The 24158-nt window shown below is 38.6% G+C and overlaps 1 protein-coding gene across 5 annotated transcripts in view; it reads left to right on the forward strand.

Annotated features, from left to right (window-relative positions):
• The window catches only part of ablim1b (actin binding LIM protein 1b), a 96985-nt gene that overhangs the window by 49112 nt on the left and 23715 nt on the right, over window positions 1-24158 (forward strand). For all 5 annotated transcript variants that reach the window (XM_067429547.1, XM_067429551.1, XM_067429550.1 and 2 more), the window contains exons 4-6: window positions 280-389; window positions 17978-18104; window positions 18291-18384. In XM_067429547.1, coding sequence (XP_067285648.1) covers window positions 280-389; window positions 17978-18104; window positions 18291-18384 — 331 coding nt within the window. The remainder of the gene's footprint in view (window positions 1-279; window positions 390-17977; window positions 18105-18290; window positions 18385-24158) is intronic.

Genomic DNA, 24158 nt, shown 5'->3' on the forward strand with positions numbered 1-24158 from the left:
TCATATGATCCCATTTTAAAAACAGGTCATATTTTTGTTGAAACCGTGATTTTTTTCAGGATTCTTTAATGAAGAGAAAGTTCAAAAGAACAGCATTTATTTGAAATAGAAATATTTTCTTACATTATAAATGAGTTTACTGTCACTTTTGATCAATTGAATGATTCCTTGCTGAATGAAAGCATTCATTTCTTTAAAACAAAAAATCTTACTGACCTCAAACCTTTTGAATAGTAGTGTATATGCCTAAATGTCTTTGCATCCATCTTCTTTTGCCAGACGGCCGTTTCCCGCTGGTGATCGAGTGACGTTTAATGGAAAAGACTGTCTCTGCCAGCACTGCATCCAGCCAACTTCCCCAACTCCCAAAGACATGAGCGCCTCTAGCAGTGAGTTTGCCCTCCCATACACGTGTGTTTGTGCTTAAAGGGGGGGTGAAACACTCAGTTTCAGTCAGTGTCATGTCAATCTTGAGTACCTATAGAGTAGCATTGCATCCTGCATATCTCCGAAAAGTCTTTATTTTTTTAATAATTATATAAGAAAGATGCGCTGTTCCGAGTCTTTCCGAAAAAAGCCGAGCGGGTGGGGGCGTGTCGTGTGAGCGGAGCTAAATAATGACGTGTACAGCAGCGCTGTAGTGTTGAGTCGAGTCCGTCATCCCTAACAGCGGGAAAAAAACTTTATTCAAAATAAAAATATGGCTTTTAATCAGATACAGCCATACATCTATGATCCGGAATCAGACCCAGAGGCTGCAGTTGAACAGGAGCAGCAGCAAAAACGACTAGTGCAGGACGTCTGTATGTGGTAAGTTACAAGTTATACACTAACTATATAATATGCTTAGCGGCTTGTGTTATTTACATATTTATACTTGAATTATATCGTCGTATTTTTGTCTTTGAAGGTGTACATGTGGGAAGTGCAGTTGTGCACGTGTGTTTGTGTGTTTACGCGTGGTTTGTGTAGAGACATTTGAAGCAGTCTCACTCACCCTTCTAACGTTGGGACTGCTCCATCCTTCAGCATTAGGCGATTGGGAAAATGCGGCGTCGAGCTGGGCCTTGTGAAACAGTCGGCACCGAAATGCAGCGAACAGATATAAACATTCGCGCAACTCAGTTGCTGATCCGGAAAAGCAAATTACATCCACTGTTGCCTTAACGCGGGGTTTTGGAGAATCTGTGCAAGACTGTCTTGGTCTGGCAACCAAAAACGCACTTTTTTGGTGACATTATGTGTAATTGTCACCTGTCCAGCAATCTACAAACCAGCGCTTTGATGGGCGTAGGCTGTTGCTTTCGCTCTCTCCCTCGCTCTCTCTCACGCGCTTCCGGTAGAATTGTCCGTAAGGCCCATACAAGGAAATTCCGCCCCCACTAACGTCAAAGGGGACGCATGATCGCAAAAAACTTGCCGAAACTTATGACTAACCGGAAGTAGTATTTTTGACAAAGAAATACTCCCATCAAACGTTCACCTTAACTTTTGAAACTTTGTCTATGTTTAGTATGGGATTCCAAGTCTTTAACAGTGTAAAAAGATCAGTATGCATGAAACAGCATTTCACCCCCCCTTTAATGGTTATGTTTTATTGTCCTACTCAGATTTCAGCTTGCCATAATCATCCTCCATTTATAGATGTGTTAGACTGTGTAGTGTAGGCATGTGTTGACAGCTCTTATACCGCTCAGGATTCAAGGTCATTGCTAGATAGAAGCTCACCATCTCTCCTTCCTACCAGAAGCTGTATGCTTAGTTTTTTTCAGCATCTAAATCCACTGTTTGGAATATCTGGAACCATGCTTTGAAGCATATTGGAAAAACTAACGTCTGGATTCTCAAAAATAGAGAAGTTGTTTGAGATATTTTCTTTCGTATTGTGAAGTGGATTATTGCAAAGGAAAAATGCAGGGTGAGGTCTTGGTTCAATCCATCAGTTGTTGATTTGATGGAGGCAGATCTGAATGCAAAGGGGCGGGGTTTATGCTGATGAAATGAGAGAACTCTTGTCTTTTAGGCCGTATTTACACTGCAGGTCTTGATGCGCAATTCCGATTGGGTGACCATAGCTGATTTTTTTGTCGACCCGCTTACATCATCTTTTAAAAGCGACCTGTATACGATATTTGCATTTACACTGTACACTGGCGAAACAGCCCAAGACATTCTTAACCGGAAAAGGAAGTAAAACGACGCGATATTCAATGGACGCTGACAAAATGATTATTCAATGTTTTGCTTTCCACACTTTTCTACACATCTTTAAAGGTCAGGAAAACATTGCTCTCATAAGGTGGAGAAAAAAGAGGAGCACTTGATCACAGTTTGTGTCCACTTGAGGTGCCATAATTCACCTCCGTCCCTTTTTTTAATAACGCACGACTCATTTCCTGGGGAATTTCCAATTTGACCACTTACATGGCAGACACAAATGCACGTATACGATTCATGTTGGATTTATTACCACATATGAGTGAGGCCAATCCATGTGTTTTTTCCTGCTTACACGTTCACGTCATGTCCGATCTGAGCCACATCGGAATTGGGTCACTTGAATCATGCAGTGTAAATGGGGCTTTAGTTAATGACATTTTGATTGCAATAATGATGTCAAAATAAATGTTGAAAAAATGAAACATGCGTGGATGAAATTTTCCACAATCAGCTCTAGTACAAACATTATAGGGTTATTAATCAGAAAATCAATAGATTACCATTTCCATTTCAGGCATACTTTATTGCAGTAATTAAAACAGGATGTGTTAACCAATGAATCCATTGGAAATAAACTGGAATACATACTGTAGTTATTCTATAATTTTAACATTACAATTTTAAGATTTGCTGTGACAAAGAAAAAAGCGCAAAGCCATCTTTAGAATATTGGGACCTGCTTTATATCATGTGGCCTTAACTACTATATACTAACATTTTAATTAATAATTTGATACAATGCACAATATGTGTGCAATATTATACAATACATTATTGTGTATATACATGTATTTCAATTGTACTTACATTTTTGAAAATACCTGTATGTTATTACATCTGTAATTAATTTGTATAGTTACACTGTTGACACTTCCCTTACATCTAACCCTACCCTTAAACTTACCGTTATTAGCACACCTGTGCCTAACTTTACCCATATCCCACCTCAATATCAGTTTTATCATGTTTGATTTAAGTGCATAGTAGTTAAGGCCACATGATATAAAGTGGGGCCAAATATTGTGTTTGAACTTCTTTTGCAGTACCTCTGTATACTTCTATGGCATCGCTGTCAACGACTAATTAGAATGACTTATTGTAAAGTTAACGAAAGTTATCATGGGGATTGTAATGTTTAAAGCATATGTTGTAACAAATGTCAGTAGACGGGGAAGAATGTAAAATGAGCTGTCCTTGCTACTTTTCAGACTCGTCTAGGGTTACTTAAGTTGACAGGTGAGCAGTTCCTGTGCTGTCAACCAGGGAAAAGCTGATCTCCTTATAAATGTTTCTCTCTTTGATTTCTCTCACTATTTTATCTCACTTAGAGGAAGCTCTTCATCCTCTTCCGGTAGATTAGGGGTCCTCTTGGCGTAATTTAAGCCTGAGGGCCCCAGGAGTCAAGCAGACAGGCACAGTGAATGAACGGAGGCTCAGAGCCAATGAAAAGCTTAGAGCGCTGCTGTTCCTGCCGGTCGTCTCATTCTCTCTCTCGTGCATTCTCTGGCCTTCCGCTTCCTGACACATTCTGGACTGATGGATACTGACAGATTTGACAGAACGTGCTGGTTTCCTGAGGCTCGGGGTTTCCTTTTTTATAGTAAATGGCTCTAGTCATTAGATTCAAATTGTCATAATGCGGGAAATCATTGTTATGTAACAACATCAGGTGATGGACAATTACAGGAGCAATTTAACAATGAATAGCTGCTGTGTTGCGGAGGAACAAATTCGTGTAATTGTAAGCATTGCATCATGAGACTGGCGTGATTGAGAAAACATTGTGTTGACTTTTTTGCTTCGGTGGGCAAAAGGGGGGCAGGGTGCCGTTCACAAGTTTGAGATGTAGTCATTTCATTGAAGGACATTCATTTGAACACAAGTAGCAGTAAATAAAGACATGTTACAACATATTTAAGCTTTATCAATATTTATAATTGTTTACAATATTGCTGTTTTTGTATTTTTGATCAAATAAATGCAGCCTTGGGGAGCATAAGAGACTTTCAAAAACATTTAAAAAAATCTTACAGACCACAAAATATCACACAAACACACACATGTTGCTGTAGTAGTGAGGACATTGCATATTCTTTCTGTCTCCTAACCCATACCCCTAAGAATACCTATCACAGAAACATCTGCAAAACACTAGTTTGAAATTAAAACAAGATGCTTTGCCCAATTTATAAGCCTTTTTAACTAGTGAGAACCAGTAAAATGTCCATACTAGTCAGTTATTTATTTAGTCAGTTAATATTTTACTTTTTAAGTGACTTTATGAATGTTCTGGTGTAAAAATAGAATTATGGGTGCACCTATATTAAAATGGCAGATGCAACATTTTTTTATATTAAAAAAACAAATAGTACTAAATAAATTAAAAACAAAACACTAAAAAGTAACACTGATTGTTTTAAATGCTAAAAGGGAATGTATACATCACAACGATGTACAATGTGAAAAAAGAGTGATTTGCTTAATGTAACTGTTTTATTATATGATTCGTTTTTTTGAATAGCAACTTTAATCTTAATGTAAAAAGGAGAAAATGAGTGTTAATTAGTTAAATTAATATTTGCCAAAATGGTATCATGCATAATGCATGAATATGATGTTTTAAGACTAGTTTAGTCATAATCATGCATTTAATTTGTTTTATTCACATGCTCATGAGTCCATGCACTTCCTCTTTCTGTCTTTCTTTTCTGTTCTCCTGTCCTTTTTTCTCAGTTATTTTTATCTTTACCCCTATGTACAAGCATCTGTACACTCTCACACACACACACACACACACACACACACACACACACACACACACACACACACACACACACACACACACACACACACACACACACACACACACACACACACACACACACACACACACACACACACACACACACACACACACACAGAGGAACTTAAAGAGCACTACTGAATATCTCTTTGTGTCATGCTCGGCTGATTATTTGTCATTTACAAGCCCCAGGAAATGATTTGAGGCTGATGAAAGTCTTTAGCCCAGATAAGTGTTTTGTTTTTTGGAAGGTGCTGTTTGTTCGATCAGTGATGGCGCTGCTTTGGCAAACCCCACAAAGCTTTTACCGCATGCATGACACTTCTGAAAACCTGCTCTGAGAGGTTGATAAACCTCATGACAGGTGGATTGAACATAGGTCTCTTTGAAACCTTTCCTTCTTCTTTTCTCTCTCTCTCTCTCTCTCTCTCTCTCTACACACACACACACACACTGCGGGTCTCTAGCACACACAGTGCAAGCAGAGGTTGAGAAGGCTTAAATGATGCATTAGAGCTCTAGATGCAGTGCATTATATAGTCACCTCACTGTCAATGGTTTCCATTGTGCCTCGAGCAACATCGGCAGCGTCTGGGAGCTCCCTGCCCCTCTGCATCCATCCCTGCTTTTTAAAAAAGCTTTTGGGATTTCAGCCAAGGAACATAAATAGAAGATGACAACCCTGAGCTATTTTTATTCCCTCAACCTTTTACACACGTTACACATGTATTAACTAAATCCCCTCGCATTCCTCTAGAAGGAAGCTCCAACATGTGGATGGAGGATGGAAATGTCCTTGTTGTCCCTTATTCTATGAGTCATGCAATATGAGGATGATTCACTGTTGATCACTGCATGCTTTTTATGGATATTCTTTTGAAATCATGTCTGAAAGCCTGAAATAATCATTGCTGTATGTTAATCAACAGGCCTCAAACTAAGGTTGTGTGTGTGTTTGTGTTAACACTGACATCTAGTGGAGATAATTGTTTGTAGACAACTAAATGTGACCCCAAAAAGTATTTAAACATATATGCAAACCATATTGCATTGCATTTGCATCTGAATATGCCTGCTTCTCTACTTGTGTATCACTGTTATCATTAGCTAAAACTATAAAAAATATTTACTGAAATAAAATGTGATTACATGAAAAACTTAAACTTATAAAACATAATGGAAATTAGGAATGTTACCTTGGCAAGTAACTGTAATAAATTTAGTAATAAATTTAGTAATAAAAAGTTGTGAGTGATAAAAGCAGTAAACTGAAAAAAAGAAAGACAAAATAGAAAAAAAGGTAAGATTTTTGGATTCAAATATCCAAAAACAACGCTATATATTTTGTTGACTTGTGTACATACATAATTCACTTACAAATGTTTCCAAGAATGTTTAAATCCAGATAAATAAGCAATTTTAACCAGGACACAAACCATATCTGTGCATTGCCTATCAATGGCATCATACCCAAGTTATCCATTTTTATTTTGTAGAAACCATGGAAACACTAAAGATGTTTTATTATATTATGTGTTTTTTTATTGGACAGGTGAGCAACTGTTTGGATACATTCATTGACAGAAAACAAATCATTGTTATTACATTGTTATTATTGTTATATTCCAGAATGACAATTTAAAGCGATACTTCATCGCCTTTTCATATTAAACTTATTTCCTTAACTTAAACAAATTGATACATACCTCTCTCGTAGGGCTGGGCGATATGGCCCAAAAAAAAAATCCCCGATTTTTTCACCAAAAATTCGATTTACGATTTAAAACGATTTTTTCCCCCCTCCTACTTAAAATCAATCTGCAGATGACAAAGAAATTGTTCAAAACAAGTTTTAACTTTATTTTGTTTAGGTAAAATTAAATATTTGCAGCTTGGTAGAAGTGCCACCTGGGGTGCAAAACTTTCAGCATGTGAATAACCCCGACTATTCCACAGTATAAATGGGCACCATATCTTTTGCAATATACAGTATACATATCAAAGGTTTATGAATTGATATGCAGATAAAATTAACTTTTATTAACAACAGTAATGTGCAAAAAAAGTATAGGGAAAATTTAAATGTAATGTTCTTATTAAATATAGATTAGCATTGTTCTTCAATAGTCTCACACTGAACTGACCGACAGCTTCAGTGATTATTAAAGGAGCTCTTTACTTTACTGTAATTTAGTCACAATTTGAAGAAAAGTTTAGTTTTTCCTGAGACTGTGACTTCGTACTTTTCTCCATACATTAGGGAGTGAAAATCGCTAATAAATCAATAAGTGCTCTTCTGCTGGTTATAGTGGTGGGCATTTCATATCTTTTTTTAAATAAAAATGCTACAAAATGGATTACACATTTAAAAAAAATAAACTAAAAAAAACATTCGACTATTTCTTTCACAAGACCCCTTTAAACTTTTAGTTTTACAAACCATCACATTAAAAATAACATTACAGTCGGATATCTAGAGCTTTGAAGTGCTGGAAATAAGTGTGAAGCTCTTGAAAACCATTGGAAAGTGCTTGGATTTCAATCTCAAAAGGTTGTACGAATCCTGAGATAAATAATGACAACAACAACAACATTAAATCCATGTGGTTTTACTACAGTACAATCGTGGTAAATGTTGGTGTTTTGTGACTGAAACCCCTGACCTTCGCTCAGCTCTGTTAGAGCTGATATCTGTGGTTTATAACAGAATTCTGCCACGACCGCTTCCACTAGATCACAGTCACGATGGTATTAATTCTGTGTTGATTTAAACGCTCTCTCACTGCTGTGTATCGTGTCTGTCACGAGATTGGCCCGTGTGTGAGCTCGCGCTGCGTTCGTGTCAGCGCAGCTTTAAATGAGTATAGCGCCTACCGCGGTTCCGTTCAGACTTCAAACACACTTTGCAGCGGGGTATTGTTAATTGTTCTGTGAAAAACTGAACCAATTACGAATGACACGGTATGTTGTTAGACGCGATCCTTGTTGTTTGCGTACCTCTGTGGCAAACGCGCGCGGGGAGGGCTGAGCCATTAGGCTACAGGAGCTCAGAGGGGAGCGTCGGCGGATTTGAAAGAGAAAACCGATTTTCATTCACAAAAATCGTCGTAAACTAAAAACTCGAATTAATCCATAAAATCGATTTATCGCCCAGCCCTACTCTCTCGTCTGAGTGCGTGCACTTAATTGCTCTGACGCGTGGTGACGATCTGATAGCATTTAGCTTAGCCCATTAAGCCCAGTTCATTCACGATGGTACCAAACAGAGATCAAGTTAGAAGCGACCAAACACCTCCACGTTTTCCTGATTTAAATACAGTTACACGAATAGTTGAACGATCAAGTATGATGACATAAAATAAAACGTGGCGCTTTTCTAAGTGGATTAAAAAGGAGAACTATAATCTATGGCGGAATAGCACTTCTGAGAGTACTTCGACTCGGCGCAGTAAAAAGTCCCGGCTGAAACATCCTCCCTCACATCTCCCCCTCCCCCCATATTGACAGAAATGAGAGAGGGAGGGGGCGATGTGAGGGAGGATCTCAGCACTGAGACGAGAGAGGTATATATCAACTCATTTTAGTTAAGGGAATAACATAGTTTAATATGAAAAAGCGGTGAAGTATCCCTTTAAAATTTCATCAGACTCAAACTGTGAAAGAATGGTTGGTTGGGAGGGAGAATAATTTTCACACATGAATGGGCTCCTGTGAGTCCAGACCTTAAATTCATTGAAAGTCTCTGGAATGTGCTGGAGGAGAGTTCACAGAGTGCTGGACTCTTGCATCGTCAATACAAGATTGGCCAAAACTGTATGCACTGTATGCACCTGTTAGGTTTTTGCCCCTTATTCGTGTCTCATCCCAGGTTTCTGAAGTGGCAGTTGAATGAATAAAGACTCAGCGCTGAGGGAGAGTATCCAAAATCTCTCTCCACTTTATTTAGTAAAGCAGAGGTTATATACATTGAATATGAAGGGTGTAACATGATTTGAACCAATGAGAGAGAGAGAGTACATCATATAGCTCATGGTATAGGAATGTGATAAACAAGTCTAAATATGGTCATCTCTTGGTCAGATATCCAGGCTTTCCTTGAGCTCCTGAAGATCTTGTAATAGAAAATAGCAGGGACCATTTTCTAACTCCCAGTCACTCCACCAGCACCTGTTCCTTATATGGAGTGGTTCCAGAAGATGTAAACCATACATTCCAATGTAAAACATTCAAACATAAAATACATCTTCCTCAGAGAGAGGGACAAGAGACCCTCTGACCACTTCTCTTCCATGCCTGAGACCAACATAAAATCTATCACTGCCCCTTTTGGCAATAAAATTGCCACACTCAAATCTCAGCATTACTTTTCTTCTACACAAATACAATTAACCATATACTCATAATATTCTTCATCAAACATTTCTTTTTTTTCATAATGCACTCAAGTTTCATTACCCGTAATAACAACAGCTTGTATAGAAATAAATACATTTGTTTAGCAAAACCAGGTGAAATTTCAATTTAGCAAAAATGGCTTGAGAGCTTCAATGATAATTATGGCTGGTTCTAGATATCGAACAATTTCTTCCTTCGTCTCCTTTTCGAACGTCTTGGTTCTCCTTCCGTTGGATCTTTCCTTGGTTCACTGGCTTCCCCCTCCTCATTGGGGATGGAGCTACCTTCAGTCGACTGGCATGGATCCACTGTGGCTGGAAGTCAGTCAGCACTCCTGTTCTCGTTACAGCAATCACCGTGGCAGGACCCAGATATTTCGGCTCTCCCAGTTTTGTGGGCTTCAGACTCTTTATCAACACCTGTTGTCCTGGAACGAAAGGATGAGTGGGCTTTTCTGCAGGAAGAGGGAGAGAAAGAGAAACATCACCATTGATGCTATTCAAAGTTTTGACTAGGGAATCCACATAATCCATGATGATCACCTCCGTGTCACCTGTGGAAAAAATCGCCAGCGCGACCTTTGACCCATGGGGTCGGGAAAGGTCTACCCATAAGGATTTCAAATGGAGACATCTTTGTTGTTGCTGATGGTGACATTCGAATTTCTGTCAATACAGCAGGCAGCAGATCAACCCAATTTCTGCCTGTATCAATACACGCTTTATTCAGCCTATCTTTGATAATCCTGTTCAGATTTTCAACTTGTCCACTTGATTGTGGCGAATATGGTATATGAAATTTCCAGGTAATATGAAGTTCTTTAGCTAGCAACTGTGTGACTTTGGAAGCGAACGGTGTTCCATTATCACTATCTATGACCGAAGGTATGCCAAAACGCGGTATGTCTTTCGCCAGAGCTTTCACTACCGTCTGTGCATTTTCTCGTCCACACGGAAAAGCTTCAGGCCATTTAGAAAATCGGTCAACAATCGCAAGCAAATATTTATTATTTCCACAAGGAGGCATGTGCGTAAAATCAATTTGCAAGTGTTGGAATGGTAGCTCAGGATGTGGCAAAGAATCATATTTAGTTGCTTTGTGCTTGTTGGTTTGAGCACACACCAGACAAGAATCCAGTATTAACAGAGTATTTCTTCGAACATTTGCTATGCAGTAAGATCGATTCAACATTTGTATCACTTTCTTTTTTGACACATGTGATACACCATGATAATGTCGACACAGCATAACAATCGAAGATGCAGGTAATGCAAGTCTACCCTGTTTATCTCTTAAAATTCCAGCTTGATCTGGTTTTACTTCATTGTCTGCCCAATGAGTCAAATCCGCTTGCGTAGGGTTAGCTTGTAATATTTTAATGTCCAAATCATTAGTCAATGATGAATTCATCATAGGCACCTCTGTGCCCCTTTCGCTTACATGTGGACTTAATTTCACTTCTTTAGCAGCCCATTTCGCTATTTCATCTGCAAATCTGTTTCCTTTGGCCTCATCTGTTTCTCCGGACGCATGTCCATCTACTTTGATAACAGCAAGTTTTGATGGTTGTTGTGCTGCATGAATGAGCTCCGCTACAATGCTAGAATGAGCAATTGGCTTTCCATCTGAGGTTTTAAAATGTCTTTCTTCCCATAATTTAGCAAAATCATGGATTATGCTATATGCATATTTGGAGTCAGTGTATATATTAACACACTGACCTTTTGCCAATTGACAAGCTCTCGTTAAAGCAATCAATTCTGCGACTTGTGCTGACTTGTATGGCAAAGAGTATGCCTCAATTACACGATTAGGTAATTCAACAATACTATAACCGCACAAGTATGTATTATCATTTGGTTTGAAACAGGATCCATCAATATACCAATTGTTCCCCTCCTCCAGGACAGATGTAGAAACATCTGGCCTGCAGGCTGTAGAAATCTGGATTCTGGACAGGCAATCGTGGTCGTCACTCTCAAATTCACCTTGCATCAGCAACCTGTGCAAATGTACAGTAGGGCCATGAATAACAGAAGTTGGTTTCAGAATCAAATTAGCAGTAGCTAATAATATAGCTTCATAGCCTGAGCGGCGTTGAGCAGTCATATGTTGTGTTGAAATATTATTCATAATGACTCCTACCTGATGAGAAGTGTGCACTATCAATTTAAGTGATAATACAATTCGTTCAGCATCCTGCACCATGATCGCTGTTGCAGCCACTGCACGCAAACAAGCAGGGAGTCCCCTGGCCACTGAATCAAGAGTTTTAGCCAAAAAAGCTATAGGACGAAAATTACCTCCGTGAGCTTGGGCTAGGATTGCAGCGGCTGTGCCTCCACCTTCGTGCACGTACAGGTGAAACTCTTGAGTGTAATTCGGGAGGCCGAGTGCAGGAGGTCTCATAAGAGAGGATTTCAAATGTCTGAATGCTTGGTCCATTTCAGCTGTCCATGTAATGTCCTCTGTGTCCCCCAGAGTAGCAGTTCGTAGGATTTTGTCATACATGGAACAGTTAGGCACCCAGGATCGACAGTAATTAACCAGTCCCAGGAAGCTTTGCATTTGCTTCCGTGTCGATGGGTGCTTAAAGGTTGCAATAGCTTTCACTCTGTCAGCAGACAATTGCACTTTGCCCTGTGAAAGTTCATGTCCAAGGTACTGCACCCTCCTCTGTACCCATTGCAGTTTCTCTATAGATGCTTTGAAACCTGCTTCCGCCAAAATGTTGCAGACAATTTTAGAGGCAGCAGCACACATGTCCTCTGATGCACCTGTGATGAGAATGTCATCCGCATATTGAAGCAGACAGGTGTCTGGAGGAAGTTTGGCATCTTTCAGTGTTGCATGCACTACAGCAGAGAAAACAGCCGGAGAATCTCTGAACCCTTGCGGGAGTCGTGTCCACGTCAATTGAGAATTTCCCAGGGTAAATGCAAACAGTGGCTGTGTTCGGCGATCAACAGGAATGCTGAAGAAGGCACTACAAATATCCAAAACAGTAAAATATGAATGTTCAAAAGGGATAGAATTAATTATGGTTTGCACATCAGGTACAATAGGAGTTAATGGTGTTACTAACTCATTAACTTTTCTCAAATCTTGAGTTAGGCGCCAAGAACCATTTGCTTTCTTAATTGGATTAATTGGTGTATTATAAGGTGAATGAGTGTGTACCAGAATACCTTGAGCCAGTAATTTATCAATAACAGGAAGAATACCCTCCACCTTTTCTTTTGAGATGGGGTACTGTTTCTTATAAACAGGCTTGTCTGTTATTAGCTTAGCAATATAGGGCTGGACATCAATGAGTCCTGCGTCATCCTTATGGGCCGCCCAAAGCTTGGGGTTGACGCCCTCAATTTCTTGTCTGAGCTCAGTTGCGGACTCATCTTCGAGGAGAACACTTCCTGTATCAACAGTGAGAGAGTAGGCTGCAGGAAACATAAGTTGCAGAGAGTCATCATCAAAGGAAAGTTGAATACCCAGTTTATGCATCAAATCCCTACCCAAAAGGCAGAAAGGAGAATCAGGGATAATTGCAAAATCATGCATTTTAAACAATGATGGGATATCATTGGAAGTAACCGAAAATTTTGGTGTCATTTCACATTTCAAAGGTATTCCATTAATTCCCACGGAATTAACATTTTTTCCTGTAATTGGGCCCTCATAAACAAGAGAAGATATAGATGAAATGGTTGCACCAGTGTCAATGAGAAAAGCATAGGGTTTGCGGTTAACATTTAACTCAATAAATGGTAAAATAGTTGACACATTTGGATAATTTAGAGAAATCAGTGAAAAATTATCCAAAGAGGGCTTACTCGATCTGGAACTGAGTCATTGTTGCCACGACATAGGATAGACTGGATTTTTTCTGTCCGTCTTTGTAGCAGGGGGTACCATTGGCCTTTGCTTAGAGTTATAGCCCCCTCTGCACTTTCCTGATTTCTGTAAATCCCATGCCTTTTTCCTACAGTCACGTTCCAGATGTCCAAGCTTTCCACAATAAAAACAGCGTCTCGTATTCACAGTCTGTTTTGGGTGAGGATTTACTGACGGGCTAAATTGTAACATCGCAGGAGTTTTCCCCCGGGAGGCATCAAATGCTCCAGCAGAGGAAAGCTCACGCAAGCGTCTTCCCAATTCATCAACAGAAATTGTGGTAATGTTTGGAGTAGTTATGCGAATTAACTGTGCAGTCTCTTTGTTCATATTATTCAAGAATGTATTTAAGAACAATGGACAATTTTCTTCAATAGGAATCGCAGATTCCTCCACCCATGCATGTTTAAATCTATTAAAAAATGCAACAGGGCTTTCCCCAATTTTCTGCTTCGTATTTGCTGCATATGAGATGTCTTGTTTAGCAGAAGACACTTTCAGTAAAAAAGCAGTCAATTGTTTGAAAAATCCTTTGAGTTTACCTGAGCTGGACCATACCCAATCAGCATTGTCTTCATTATCGTCATCGGAATCAGTAAATAACAGCTCATGTGGTTTAGACAAATCAAGAGGCTTAGAATATCCAGCTTTTCGAGACACTACACGATGTGTAGGCGGTGTATCATATTTGGGGTTTAAATACTCAATTTCCCCAATCATTTCATCATCCGTAATTTCTGCAGGCAGTGTTTTAGTCAAAATAAAACGATAATCTCGCCCTGTCAGTTGACTGTAGGCTGTTAACCGTTTCAATACTGATACAAATTGATGTGGTGTTTTAGAAGGATCCTGCAGATCTTTGCAGATTGCCACTGCTTCCGTAACACTCAAGGGAGTAATTTTAAATCCATCGGGAATTTGTACAAACGGAAAAACTTCATTTGTTTTTGGCAACGACGGATATAAGCAATTAGTCAAGGGCTTCGAAACTTCAGCAGAATTAACACATTCATACGGCGGTAGGTACGCATCAGCTTTTAGCTGCAGTGGAGTTGGAGAGACAGAGCTGTCCCCTTTTTTCAACTCTGGCCCTTTTTCCCAGTATGTTTTCATCTTCATCCAAGTTTTATATGAATCTTTCATATACTCTTCAGGCCATTTTGAATCACCCCAAGACCCATAGACCATATCTTTTGCTAGACGCATATCTTCATTTTTAAAAGACCCATCACGGGGAAAAGGATCTAATTGTATTTTCCCTTCTGACCACCCCGCGAGATTAGAGAGATAGGGTTCCGTGAAGAACGCTTTATTATTACGAATCATAAAATCTTTTGGAGTTTCCCCAATTAATGGTCGACTAATTGTGTCACCCATTTGAAACAGCCAACAAAGATCTCTTTACTTAATGCAAGCTTTACAATAAATTATTTTTTTTTTAAAGGAATTTGCCAAATAAATTTCAAATAAAAGTCTGCAGCTTTGTATTAACTTTTTTGTATTTTTGACCCAAAATAAAGAATTATTTTAAATTCAATATTATTCATTCAACTGCCAAAAAGAACTGAGGATATCACAATGAAATAGACTACTGAGAGAGAAAAAAATCTTCAACTCATATTCTATTTCCTTCCCACAAATAAAAATCTGTGAGGATAACACCAAAAAATGAAAAAGATGATCAGTCCCCTTTCACTCTTCCCGTATTTATCAAAAAATACGAGGATAACCACTTTTAACAACTATGAAAAAAGTGCGGCACGAAAATGCGAGGATCAATTTCTCAACAGACAGTAAGATGCACTTAAGCATTTTATTTCTTACCTGTCTGGAGAAACCCCAGAGACGAGCCCCCAAATTGTTAGGTTTTTGCCCCTTATTCGTGTCTCATCCCAGGTTTCTGAAGTGGCAGTTGAATGAATAAAGACTCAGCGCTGAGGGAGAGTATCCAAAATCTCTCTCCACTTTATTTAGTAAAGCAGAGGTTATATACATTGAATATGAAGGGTGTAACATGATTTGAACCAATGAGAGAGAGAGAGTACATCATATAGCTCATGGTATAGGAATGTGATAAACAAGTCTAAATATGGTCATCTCTTGGTCAGATATCCAGGCTTTCCTTGAGCTCCTGAAGATCTTGTAATAGAAAATAGCAGGGACCATTTTCTAACTCCCAGTCACTCCACCAGCACCTGTTCCTTATATGGAGTGGTTCCAGAAGATGTAAACCATACATTCCAATGTAAAACATTCAAACATAAAATACATCTTCCTCAGAGAGAGGGACAAGAGACCCTCTGACCACTTCTCTTCCATGCCTGAGACCAACATAAAATCTATCAGCACCTCTTGATGGAAATAAGTCCTGTGATATGATTTCCATCAAGAGGATCTTTCAAGGTCTGGACTCACAGGAGCCCATTCATGTTTGAAAATGATTCTTTATGCTCCCTCCCAACCATTCTTTCACAGTTTGAGTCTGATGAATCTTGACGTTGTCATCCAGGAATATGGTCATGCTGTGTCTTCCTACATGATAGTTTAAGAAATCAAAAGTTACACACTCAATCAATCTGGGTTAGAAGAACTCTTGCCAAACATATAACATGCTAGACACATAAAAATCACTGCAGTAATGCACTCATTGACTCTTAAGCATTAATCTTGTATCCTTGATTTACAGCGAGCACCATGTTTTACCATGCCTAATATCAATCTGGCTACAATGTGCAACAAGTGTCTTTTAGCCGCTGAGTGAATGCACAGACTTGCACAGTAGCATAACTTTCAACACACTCAGATGTAGGGATGGCTCGATACCACAATTTTGGCTTCGGTATGGTACCACAATCTAATACCGAAGTACCGATATTATATCGATACCACAAGGTCTGATATTAGCGCGGGTATATTGCACGCGAATGAGAACAATTATGCAAGTTTTGAGTTTATAAAGTGGGAAATTACCACAAATGTTTATTGTAAATTAATTAGCAAAGCTTATCACATCAAATCAGTCATTTGAAAACTTTCTTGTGAGAAATAATTTCAGCAAAAATCTCTCAAAATTAGCAAATTGCTTCTGGTTTCAAAAGACATCGCACTACACTAAAGCAATCTGCATAATCCGACTCAACATTTCACGTTCGTCTCAGGATGGATAACGGAAATCAATTGAACATGCAAGCGATTTTATAGCATTTCATAATAACAGTTACAGGAGCTTATAACAACGACACACACACACACACACACACACGCCTGTCACTTAGTCACGCTCGCACATTACACATTAAGTTTCCTTAAACAGTCAAATACACAGAATTATGTACAAATGTCCGTCTTTAGTGAGTATTCACATAAACACAGTCGGCGGTGTCTAACGCGAATGTAAACAGTGCAATAGTATGCGTGCAAATATAATGAGATCTAAATGTCATTGGTTGAAACGAACGCTGGAGATTGTGATATTCGATCTTATGTTAGGCTGTGTGTGTGTGTTGATCAGTGTTAAAAAAACAAAAATGTCTAAATGAGATGGTTTGAATGATCCACTGACCTGTCGATCTCTTCAGAAGTCTTAAAGTCAGGATAGTGACAGATGCTTCTTGGCTGGGTTTGATGGTTCTTCATCAGTTTTATAAGCAAAGTCATTACAAATGTCACTTCTACTCCTACTCCTCTCTTTATTAATTCGTTTTGGGCATCTTGAGTGAGATTCGACTGCTTTATCCATTTTGTCCGTCTATGTTGTTGTCACATTTGCCGGTTGTTTCGGGTCAGTTTGGGTAGCGCGCTGCCATCTAGCGGTGAACTTCGGAAAAGCAGCATATACCGAAATGTGCCAAATCATGATATCATACCGTTTTAAATAAAATATGTACCGGTATTTTTCCAGTACCGGTATATCGCGCATCCCTACTCAGATGTATCTAATATGATAAAACAATGCTGTTATGAACGCATGAACAGAAGAAGTGGAAGTTTAAATCTTTAATATATTATGAACATAATTTCTGCCCTAGTCCCATCATATATTTTTTCACCAGCTGTAGAGATAAAGACAACAACTTCCATGATTCCAACAAAATTAGGGCATCATCAAGCCATACATCTTTGTTTTGAGTAAGAGACCACTAGAGCTGAAAAATTACATACTGTGCCTTTAAAGTCACCATGAAATCAAACATTTCCATTGTTATTTTTATGGAATATTGCAGTAATTATATGAAATGATTTAGCCTTGCACATCATTATTTCATTAAAATTAATTTGCCTTCGTAATCTTTAATCCAATAAATTCCCCTCACTTTTGCGAGCAACAACTTTTCTCTTCTCTTCTGACACCACAACGATCCAATCAATTCTCGATGGACAAATTCAAGTCCCATCCTACAGTTTTCTTGTTTGAGAAGCCATTTTACTCAGACATACATCACAATAGGGAAAAGCTAAAACAACTCTATGAAAAGCAGTACGTCAAATATCTAATACTGCTTGTGACTAGCAAATGCGAGTTCATGTCTGATTAACTGCAGTAAATCCTTTTGACTGTTTTAAAGCCCTCTTTCTCATCAACATGTCGTGGAGTCTGTAAGTGTCATTGTCAGGCTGCTATCCAGTATGTGTGTGTGATCAGGCGGATCTGTGTGTGTTCTCTTACAGACTGTGCAGGATGTGGAAGGGATATAAAGAATGGCCAGGCTCTTCTGGCCTTGGACAGCCAGTGGCACCTCGGCTGCTTCAAGTGCAAGGCCTGTGGGAAAGTGCTGAGCGGGGAGTACATCAGCAAGTGAGCTATGCCTTAATTATTTTTTATCTTCCGCCATCTCGTGCCTCCCTCTCCCTATAATTCCTAATCTCTTATCTGTCGTCTTTTCTAATAGCATTCAATTTTTTGCTCTTATCCTGGTTTCATTGAGGTGAAAAAGCATAAATCTCTCTTCTCTCTCTTCCTGTCCCACCGTCTCTTTAAAAGGGATGGTTCTCCGTACTGCGAGAAAGACTACCAGATCCATTTTGGTGTGCAGTGTGAGGCCTGTCATCAGTTTATCACAGGGAAAGTTTTGGAGGTGAGTATCGAGTATGCATATATTGACTGAGAATTATAAATGATAAGGTATTATGAATGTGCTCCAGACATAAAGGTGCTCGCAAAAGTTCGCTCGGCAGCATTATTGTTGATGCCTTATACATTTTGGCCAAATTGTAAGTTATCATGGACCATAGAATTTCATAATAATGTATTCTGTTATATATCTATTTAGACCTTATTTAATACCAAGATTAATTTATTAAAACATTACATTATTAAATTTTTTTATAGATTTTTTTGTTTATTTGTATGGTTTGTTGACTGTTCATTTGAGTTTGCTCTTTCATAGCTCAGGAGACTTAATGAATATCTCATTTATGATTTCAATATTAAATCATAGATGCTTCTCCTCAGGAGAAATACACTATCATTTCAATTTTTTCTCCCTCATGCCTCCCAGAGCTGCATTTATTTGATCAAAAATACAGTACAAACAGTAATGTTGCCAAATGTTATCACAATATAAAATAATTGTTTTTTATTTGAATATATTTTAAAATGTAATTATTCTTTTGATGGCAAAGCTGAATTTTCAGCATCATTACTCCAGTCTTCAGTGTAACACAATCCTTCAGAAATCCTTCTCATATGCTGATTTGGTGCTCAAGAAACATTTCTTATTTTTATTGTATATTATTTTAAAACAGTTGTGCTTCTTAATATTTTTGTGGAAACCACGATTCATTTTGATGCATCAAAGAGGATAAAGCTATACAATGAATATGGATAGGAAGATCAGATAATTTGGCTTCAACTTCATATTGAAATCTTGCATATTGAAGTCTTGGGAAATATGAGCAGAGTTTTTCTAAAAAAAAAATCTAGAGATGCATTGTTTTTTGACACAATTCACTCTCAATTTAATTCTATTGCTGAGTAGAAGACATTGAGATATTAACGAAATCACTATTGTGATTTTTCTTGCCTTACGGATATTAAAGATGGTCTCTTGTGGATTTTTTCCTGTTCTGTGTTTTATAGTCATGTCAGTATGTGTCAGTGTTCCAGATTCTTACACTTCCGCTCCCACTAAACATCTGGATCCCCTAAGAGTGGAGACGTTAGTCTGACCCATGTCCATACACACATCTCAGCAATCAAGAACACAGCTGAACTTACATCACTGCACCATTCATCAAACATTTTAGAACTGACACGGACCCACTGGGATTAGAGCAAAGCGGCGATGTTGGGTGGATTCCAGGGCCCCGCCCAGCTATTGTACACGGGACGGCCCCTTTGAGGCCGGGCCCCTCTGATAGGGTGGGAGAGGAGTATGATAGAGAGGGATGGTCTGGGCGGGGGGGTTTAGGAAAATTCTCAAGAAAAGTCAAAGGGGAAACGTGAGGAACTGAAGGGGAATATAGGAGTACTCTTGTACAAGAGGGTGTAAGTGACAAAAGTGACTTCTCTGCAAGGTCGCAGGGCTGGGGTGCCACACGAGCAGCCTGCCAGAGGTAACCCTTCTTAACTGTTTTGGTAGAGATGGTTAGATATTTTCTCTTTTTTATTATTTTAAAACACTTGTCAAACATGTTTGCAGTCATGTCCCAATGTGTGTTCTGGAGCTAAGGGTGTTTATCAACAGAGCGTATATTCATCAGAGCATTTTTCTTTGCTGTTTGGGTGATCACGGTCAAACTTTGTCATCCTGATTAGACTGACCTGTCAACAGTCTATTAGTTCTCGGTTCTCATCAGTGGTCTCTCATGCACAGTCTGTTTGCACTTATACACTTAAGTAGGCTAGTTGTATTTATGGGGATCTGTGCCGCCACAGATGGTGGAAAGGAAGTGCACTGGAATCTTATGCATGTGTGACCGCTGGAGATCAAAACCAGCTCACCATCTATATAAATCCACGCAGATATGTGTAGAATCTCAGTGTAATGTTGAAAGCAACAGATGCCGCTGGTCTGCAGATGGCATCGCATTTGTGCCAAGGAGGCCATTCAGATTTGATGTGGGACGAATAGCGCTTATAAACATCGCCGTGGAACTCTGTTATTTTAGCTTTCGTTATGGCTAGAGTCAAGACTTTGCAGTTAGCAGTTTGTTTTCTGTGTACTATTAAACATTTGTGTTGGGAACAGACGCTCACACACGCCGTTAGAGCACTCTGGGCTGTCAGCTTCTATATGTCAACCGTGAATAAGTTATTTAACTGCAGTGAACTTTCACTCTCATTAAACCTCACCAATAAGCGTCTGATGAGACTATCCTGACAAGTCTGCCGCACCAGCTGTTCCTGCATTATCTCACCACACACACACACACACACACACACACACATCCAAAGTGTACCAGACTCCCAGAGGGAAATTGCTCAGAGGTGTTCTCAGTTCTTAGCTTTGCATTATTTAAGTAACTTTTTCTTAGATATTATTTCTAAATTTAAAAAGAGAAATAAAAATAGATGACAGAGTTGGACTACATAGTTATATAAATGAATATGGATGGCATAGCTCACATAATTTTATGTGAAGAGTTCCGACTGACTTTTGAGGGCAGACTTGTGTTACCGTTAAAGAGATTGAGGTAATCATTTTAGTTCTTAAAAAGAAACCGCTTGTTTTTTTGTTTAACAGGTGGAATGAAAAAAGTGTAAGAGACTAATTTTTTCAAAGTTGAGCTTCTTTTAAATTGATTGTTGTGTTTTTAGAATGGCGTGTCTTGTGTGAGATACTGCAAAAGACGCGAGCACAACTGTTAAAGGTGCACTGTGTAGTATTTTTGCAGTTAATTATCTAAAAACCACTAGGCCAGTGTTAAATATTTTGTTAATTTGAGTTTTTACAATATCCCAAATATTTCCAACTATTTTTAAATTGTGAGAAAATTTCAATTTTAATCAAGGATCCGGGACGTCTGACGGAGTCACCTGTCAATTGCGTCATATTTGCGTTACCCTCGGTTTCCGGTTTCATTCTTCAGATTTGCTTTACTTTTAGCAGTGTGAACAAGTGTCACAGCAGCCGCTGAGCGAACGCACTGAATAACGTCATGACATAATTTTAAACACATTTAAATGTGTCTAATATAATACACAGAGCTGTGTTACCTCATACTCATGACAGAAAAACGGAAATAGCGCTGGCGACTGTGTCCCGTCATAATAAAAGTCCCGCTGCTGACGAGCCATGTGTTGTGCAGCAATTGCTCCAGCAGCCTTGCTCAGCTCCTCAACACTCGGCTCTGCTCTGCTTCATACTACAGTAACGTTAATAATCACATTCATGAACATGATTTCTAACACAATTCTTTTCCATCGGCTGTGAGGTGAAGACTACATGTTCCAAGATTCTGCGCTTAAAGGAAGTGTATGTAAGATTGTGGCCAAAACTGGTACTGCAATCACTTTCAAATGACTGTAGAGCGGTGTATCCCCCTCCCCTCTGACTCGAGGTTGCCAGATGCACTGCAGGATCCAACAGGAGCGTTTGTCGCTGCAGCTGCGGTAACTAGAGCAGATCTGGCAACCATGAATGCCAAAACACTACTGACTCGTGATTGGTAGATAGGTGGAGGGTGGAGCTTCAGGCCAAAACACAACAGGTCAACATCAAGATCAGTTGAGGGCTGCAACAACAACTTTTAAATGAAAATATCCTGGCCGGACTACTGTTGTCAGTGATATAAGCATTTTATGATTAATTGAAATACATTTCTTACATACAGTTCCTTTAAACTAGGCGTCATCAAACTACACCTTTGTTTTGAATAGGCACCCTCTAGCGGACAGGAAAGTTACATAGTGTAGCTTTAAAGACCATGTAGCGCTTGTTTACATTGAAAAACAATGGGAAAGTAGTGCAACGTAATGGAAAAACGTGTTCTGTGTAAATAAATGGCCCTTAAATCTGTTATTTATTTATAAAAAAAATTCAGTATGGTTCTTTTGATGTACACTGAAAAAATGTATGATTTAAATTTATGATTTATGCTTTATAAACATTTAGGTTTTTTTTAAACCATTTGAACATAAACTAACTAATAAATTTAATGTGATGTATATTTATTGGCCAAAATAAATAAAACAGATAAGATTTCTGCACTAAAATTATGCCTTAATTTATTATTAACTATTTTATTTTATTTAAATGATCACATTTTCATTATTTTTGTGTACATTTTGTTATAAATGTATAAACTTTGTGTGTATTTAAAATGCATTGTTTTACTGAAATCTTACCCTTTTCTTATATGATTCATTTTTGTTTGTGACAAATATGCATCACATTATTTTGTTAATATTTGACATGCAATTCAAATACATAAATCTTACATTCAGACGTACTTTATTTAAGATGAATAAAGTCTTGCTGGTTAAGATGAATAAACAACCTAGCCTAGTAAAGTTAACATCCCATGCATGGGACCATCATCCAAAATAATAGTTATATATCCAAGCACTTTCTCGCTTTTCTTTCTTTCATTTTTTCCCCCTTTGCATCCCCCAGTCGTTATTCCCCTCGCTGTTTTTTCTTTATCCCCGTCTCCCTCCCTTTCTCTGGCTCTGTCTTCTGTCCACACCCCTCCATCTGGGCTGAAGCAGAGGCGTGGACTGTTCTTGGCCCCAGAGTTCAGTGCTCTATGTTTTCTGTGTTTGCTTCTTGTGATGCAATAGGAAATGACTGGCAGACGTCTCTCTCAGACAGAGCACTACACAGAGAGGTAGAACATGTTGTCACGCTGGTTTGTTTACTGGAAAACTGTTGCATGGTCTTGTTGCCATGGCAAAGAGGCCCGGGGCCCGAGGGGTCACATCTGTGTGAAATCATGCGTTTCAGCTGCATTGCCTCATAGTTCAAGACGGCAGAGGAACATGGGATGTTTCCCCTGCAGAGGAGCCAAATGGGCGACTCCCTCTTCAGCGTGCAGAGCTCCAGCTGATAGAGGAACAGCAAAACAATTGAATTGTGTGCCTGTATGAGAAGCAAGATAAACAAAGCTTTAGGTTTTTTAGTGCAGAATAGCTCATGTGAACATGTATGAATTTCAAAGAGTAAAAGAGCAAATCTTTTGAGTGGGAATTAACAAATTGACTCATGCCTTTCCAAACCTTTTTGATTGTTCTTTTTTCCATTTTGGTGAGGGGGGATGTTCTGGCAACCCCTTTGTTAAGCTCCAAAATGCACCATAAAAATATTATAAAAGTAGTCGAACACTATATTTCAATATGTCTGAAGCAAAAAAATAACTTTGTGTGGCAAAAGATGGCATGTATAATATTGATTCAGTACCATTTGTCATGAGAAATGGCAGATGACGTTTGTCGTCAAAAAAAGCATTAATTTTGTAGACAATTTCAGTCTGTCATGCAAAGCCATCATATATAAGTATGGACCACATGATTATACTTTTTTTCTTAATTTTAACAGCTCCACTACAATTTTACTTTCATTATGGACAAGAGAGTTGCGAATATTCTTGAAACAATTTCTTCTTTTGTGTTCCACAAAATAAAAAATACATGAGGTTAAGTAAAATATATATATAACTATCTTTTGCATAAACTGTGCTTTTAAGGATTAAAAACAATAAATAAGGAGAAAAAAAATAACAGCTAAAGAAATCAAAAAGAAGGAAATGGCAATTAAACAAAGTGTTGCCTCAAATAAGGAGGTTTTAGAGGAGAGAGAGAGAGAGAGAGAGAGAGAGAGAGAGAGAGAGAGAGAGAGAGAGAGAGAATGTCAGAACTGCGAGGCTCATCAGCATTCCCAGAGCTAACTGAAAGCAGCAGAATGATGAA

Source organism: Pseudorasbora parva, chromosome 21 (assembly GCF_024679245.1).
Source record: "Pseudorasbora parva isolate DD20220531a chromosome 21, ASM2467924v1, whole genome shotgun sequence".
Classification (NCBI taxonomy): domain Eukaryota; kingdom Metazoa; phylum Chordata; class Actinopteri; order Cypriniformes; family Gobionidae; genus Pseudorasbora; species Pseudorasbora parva.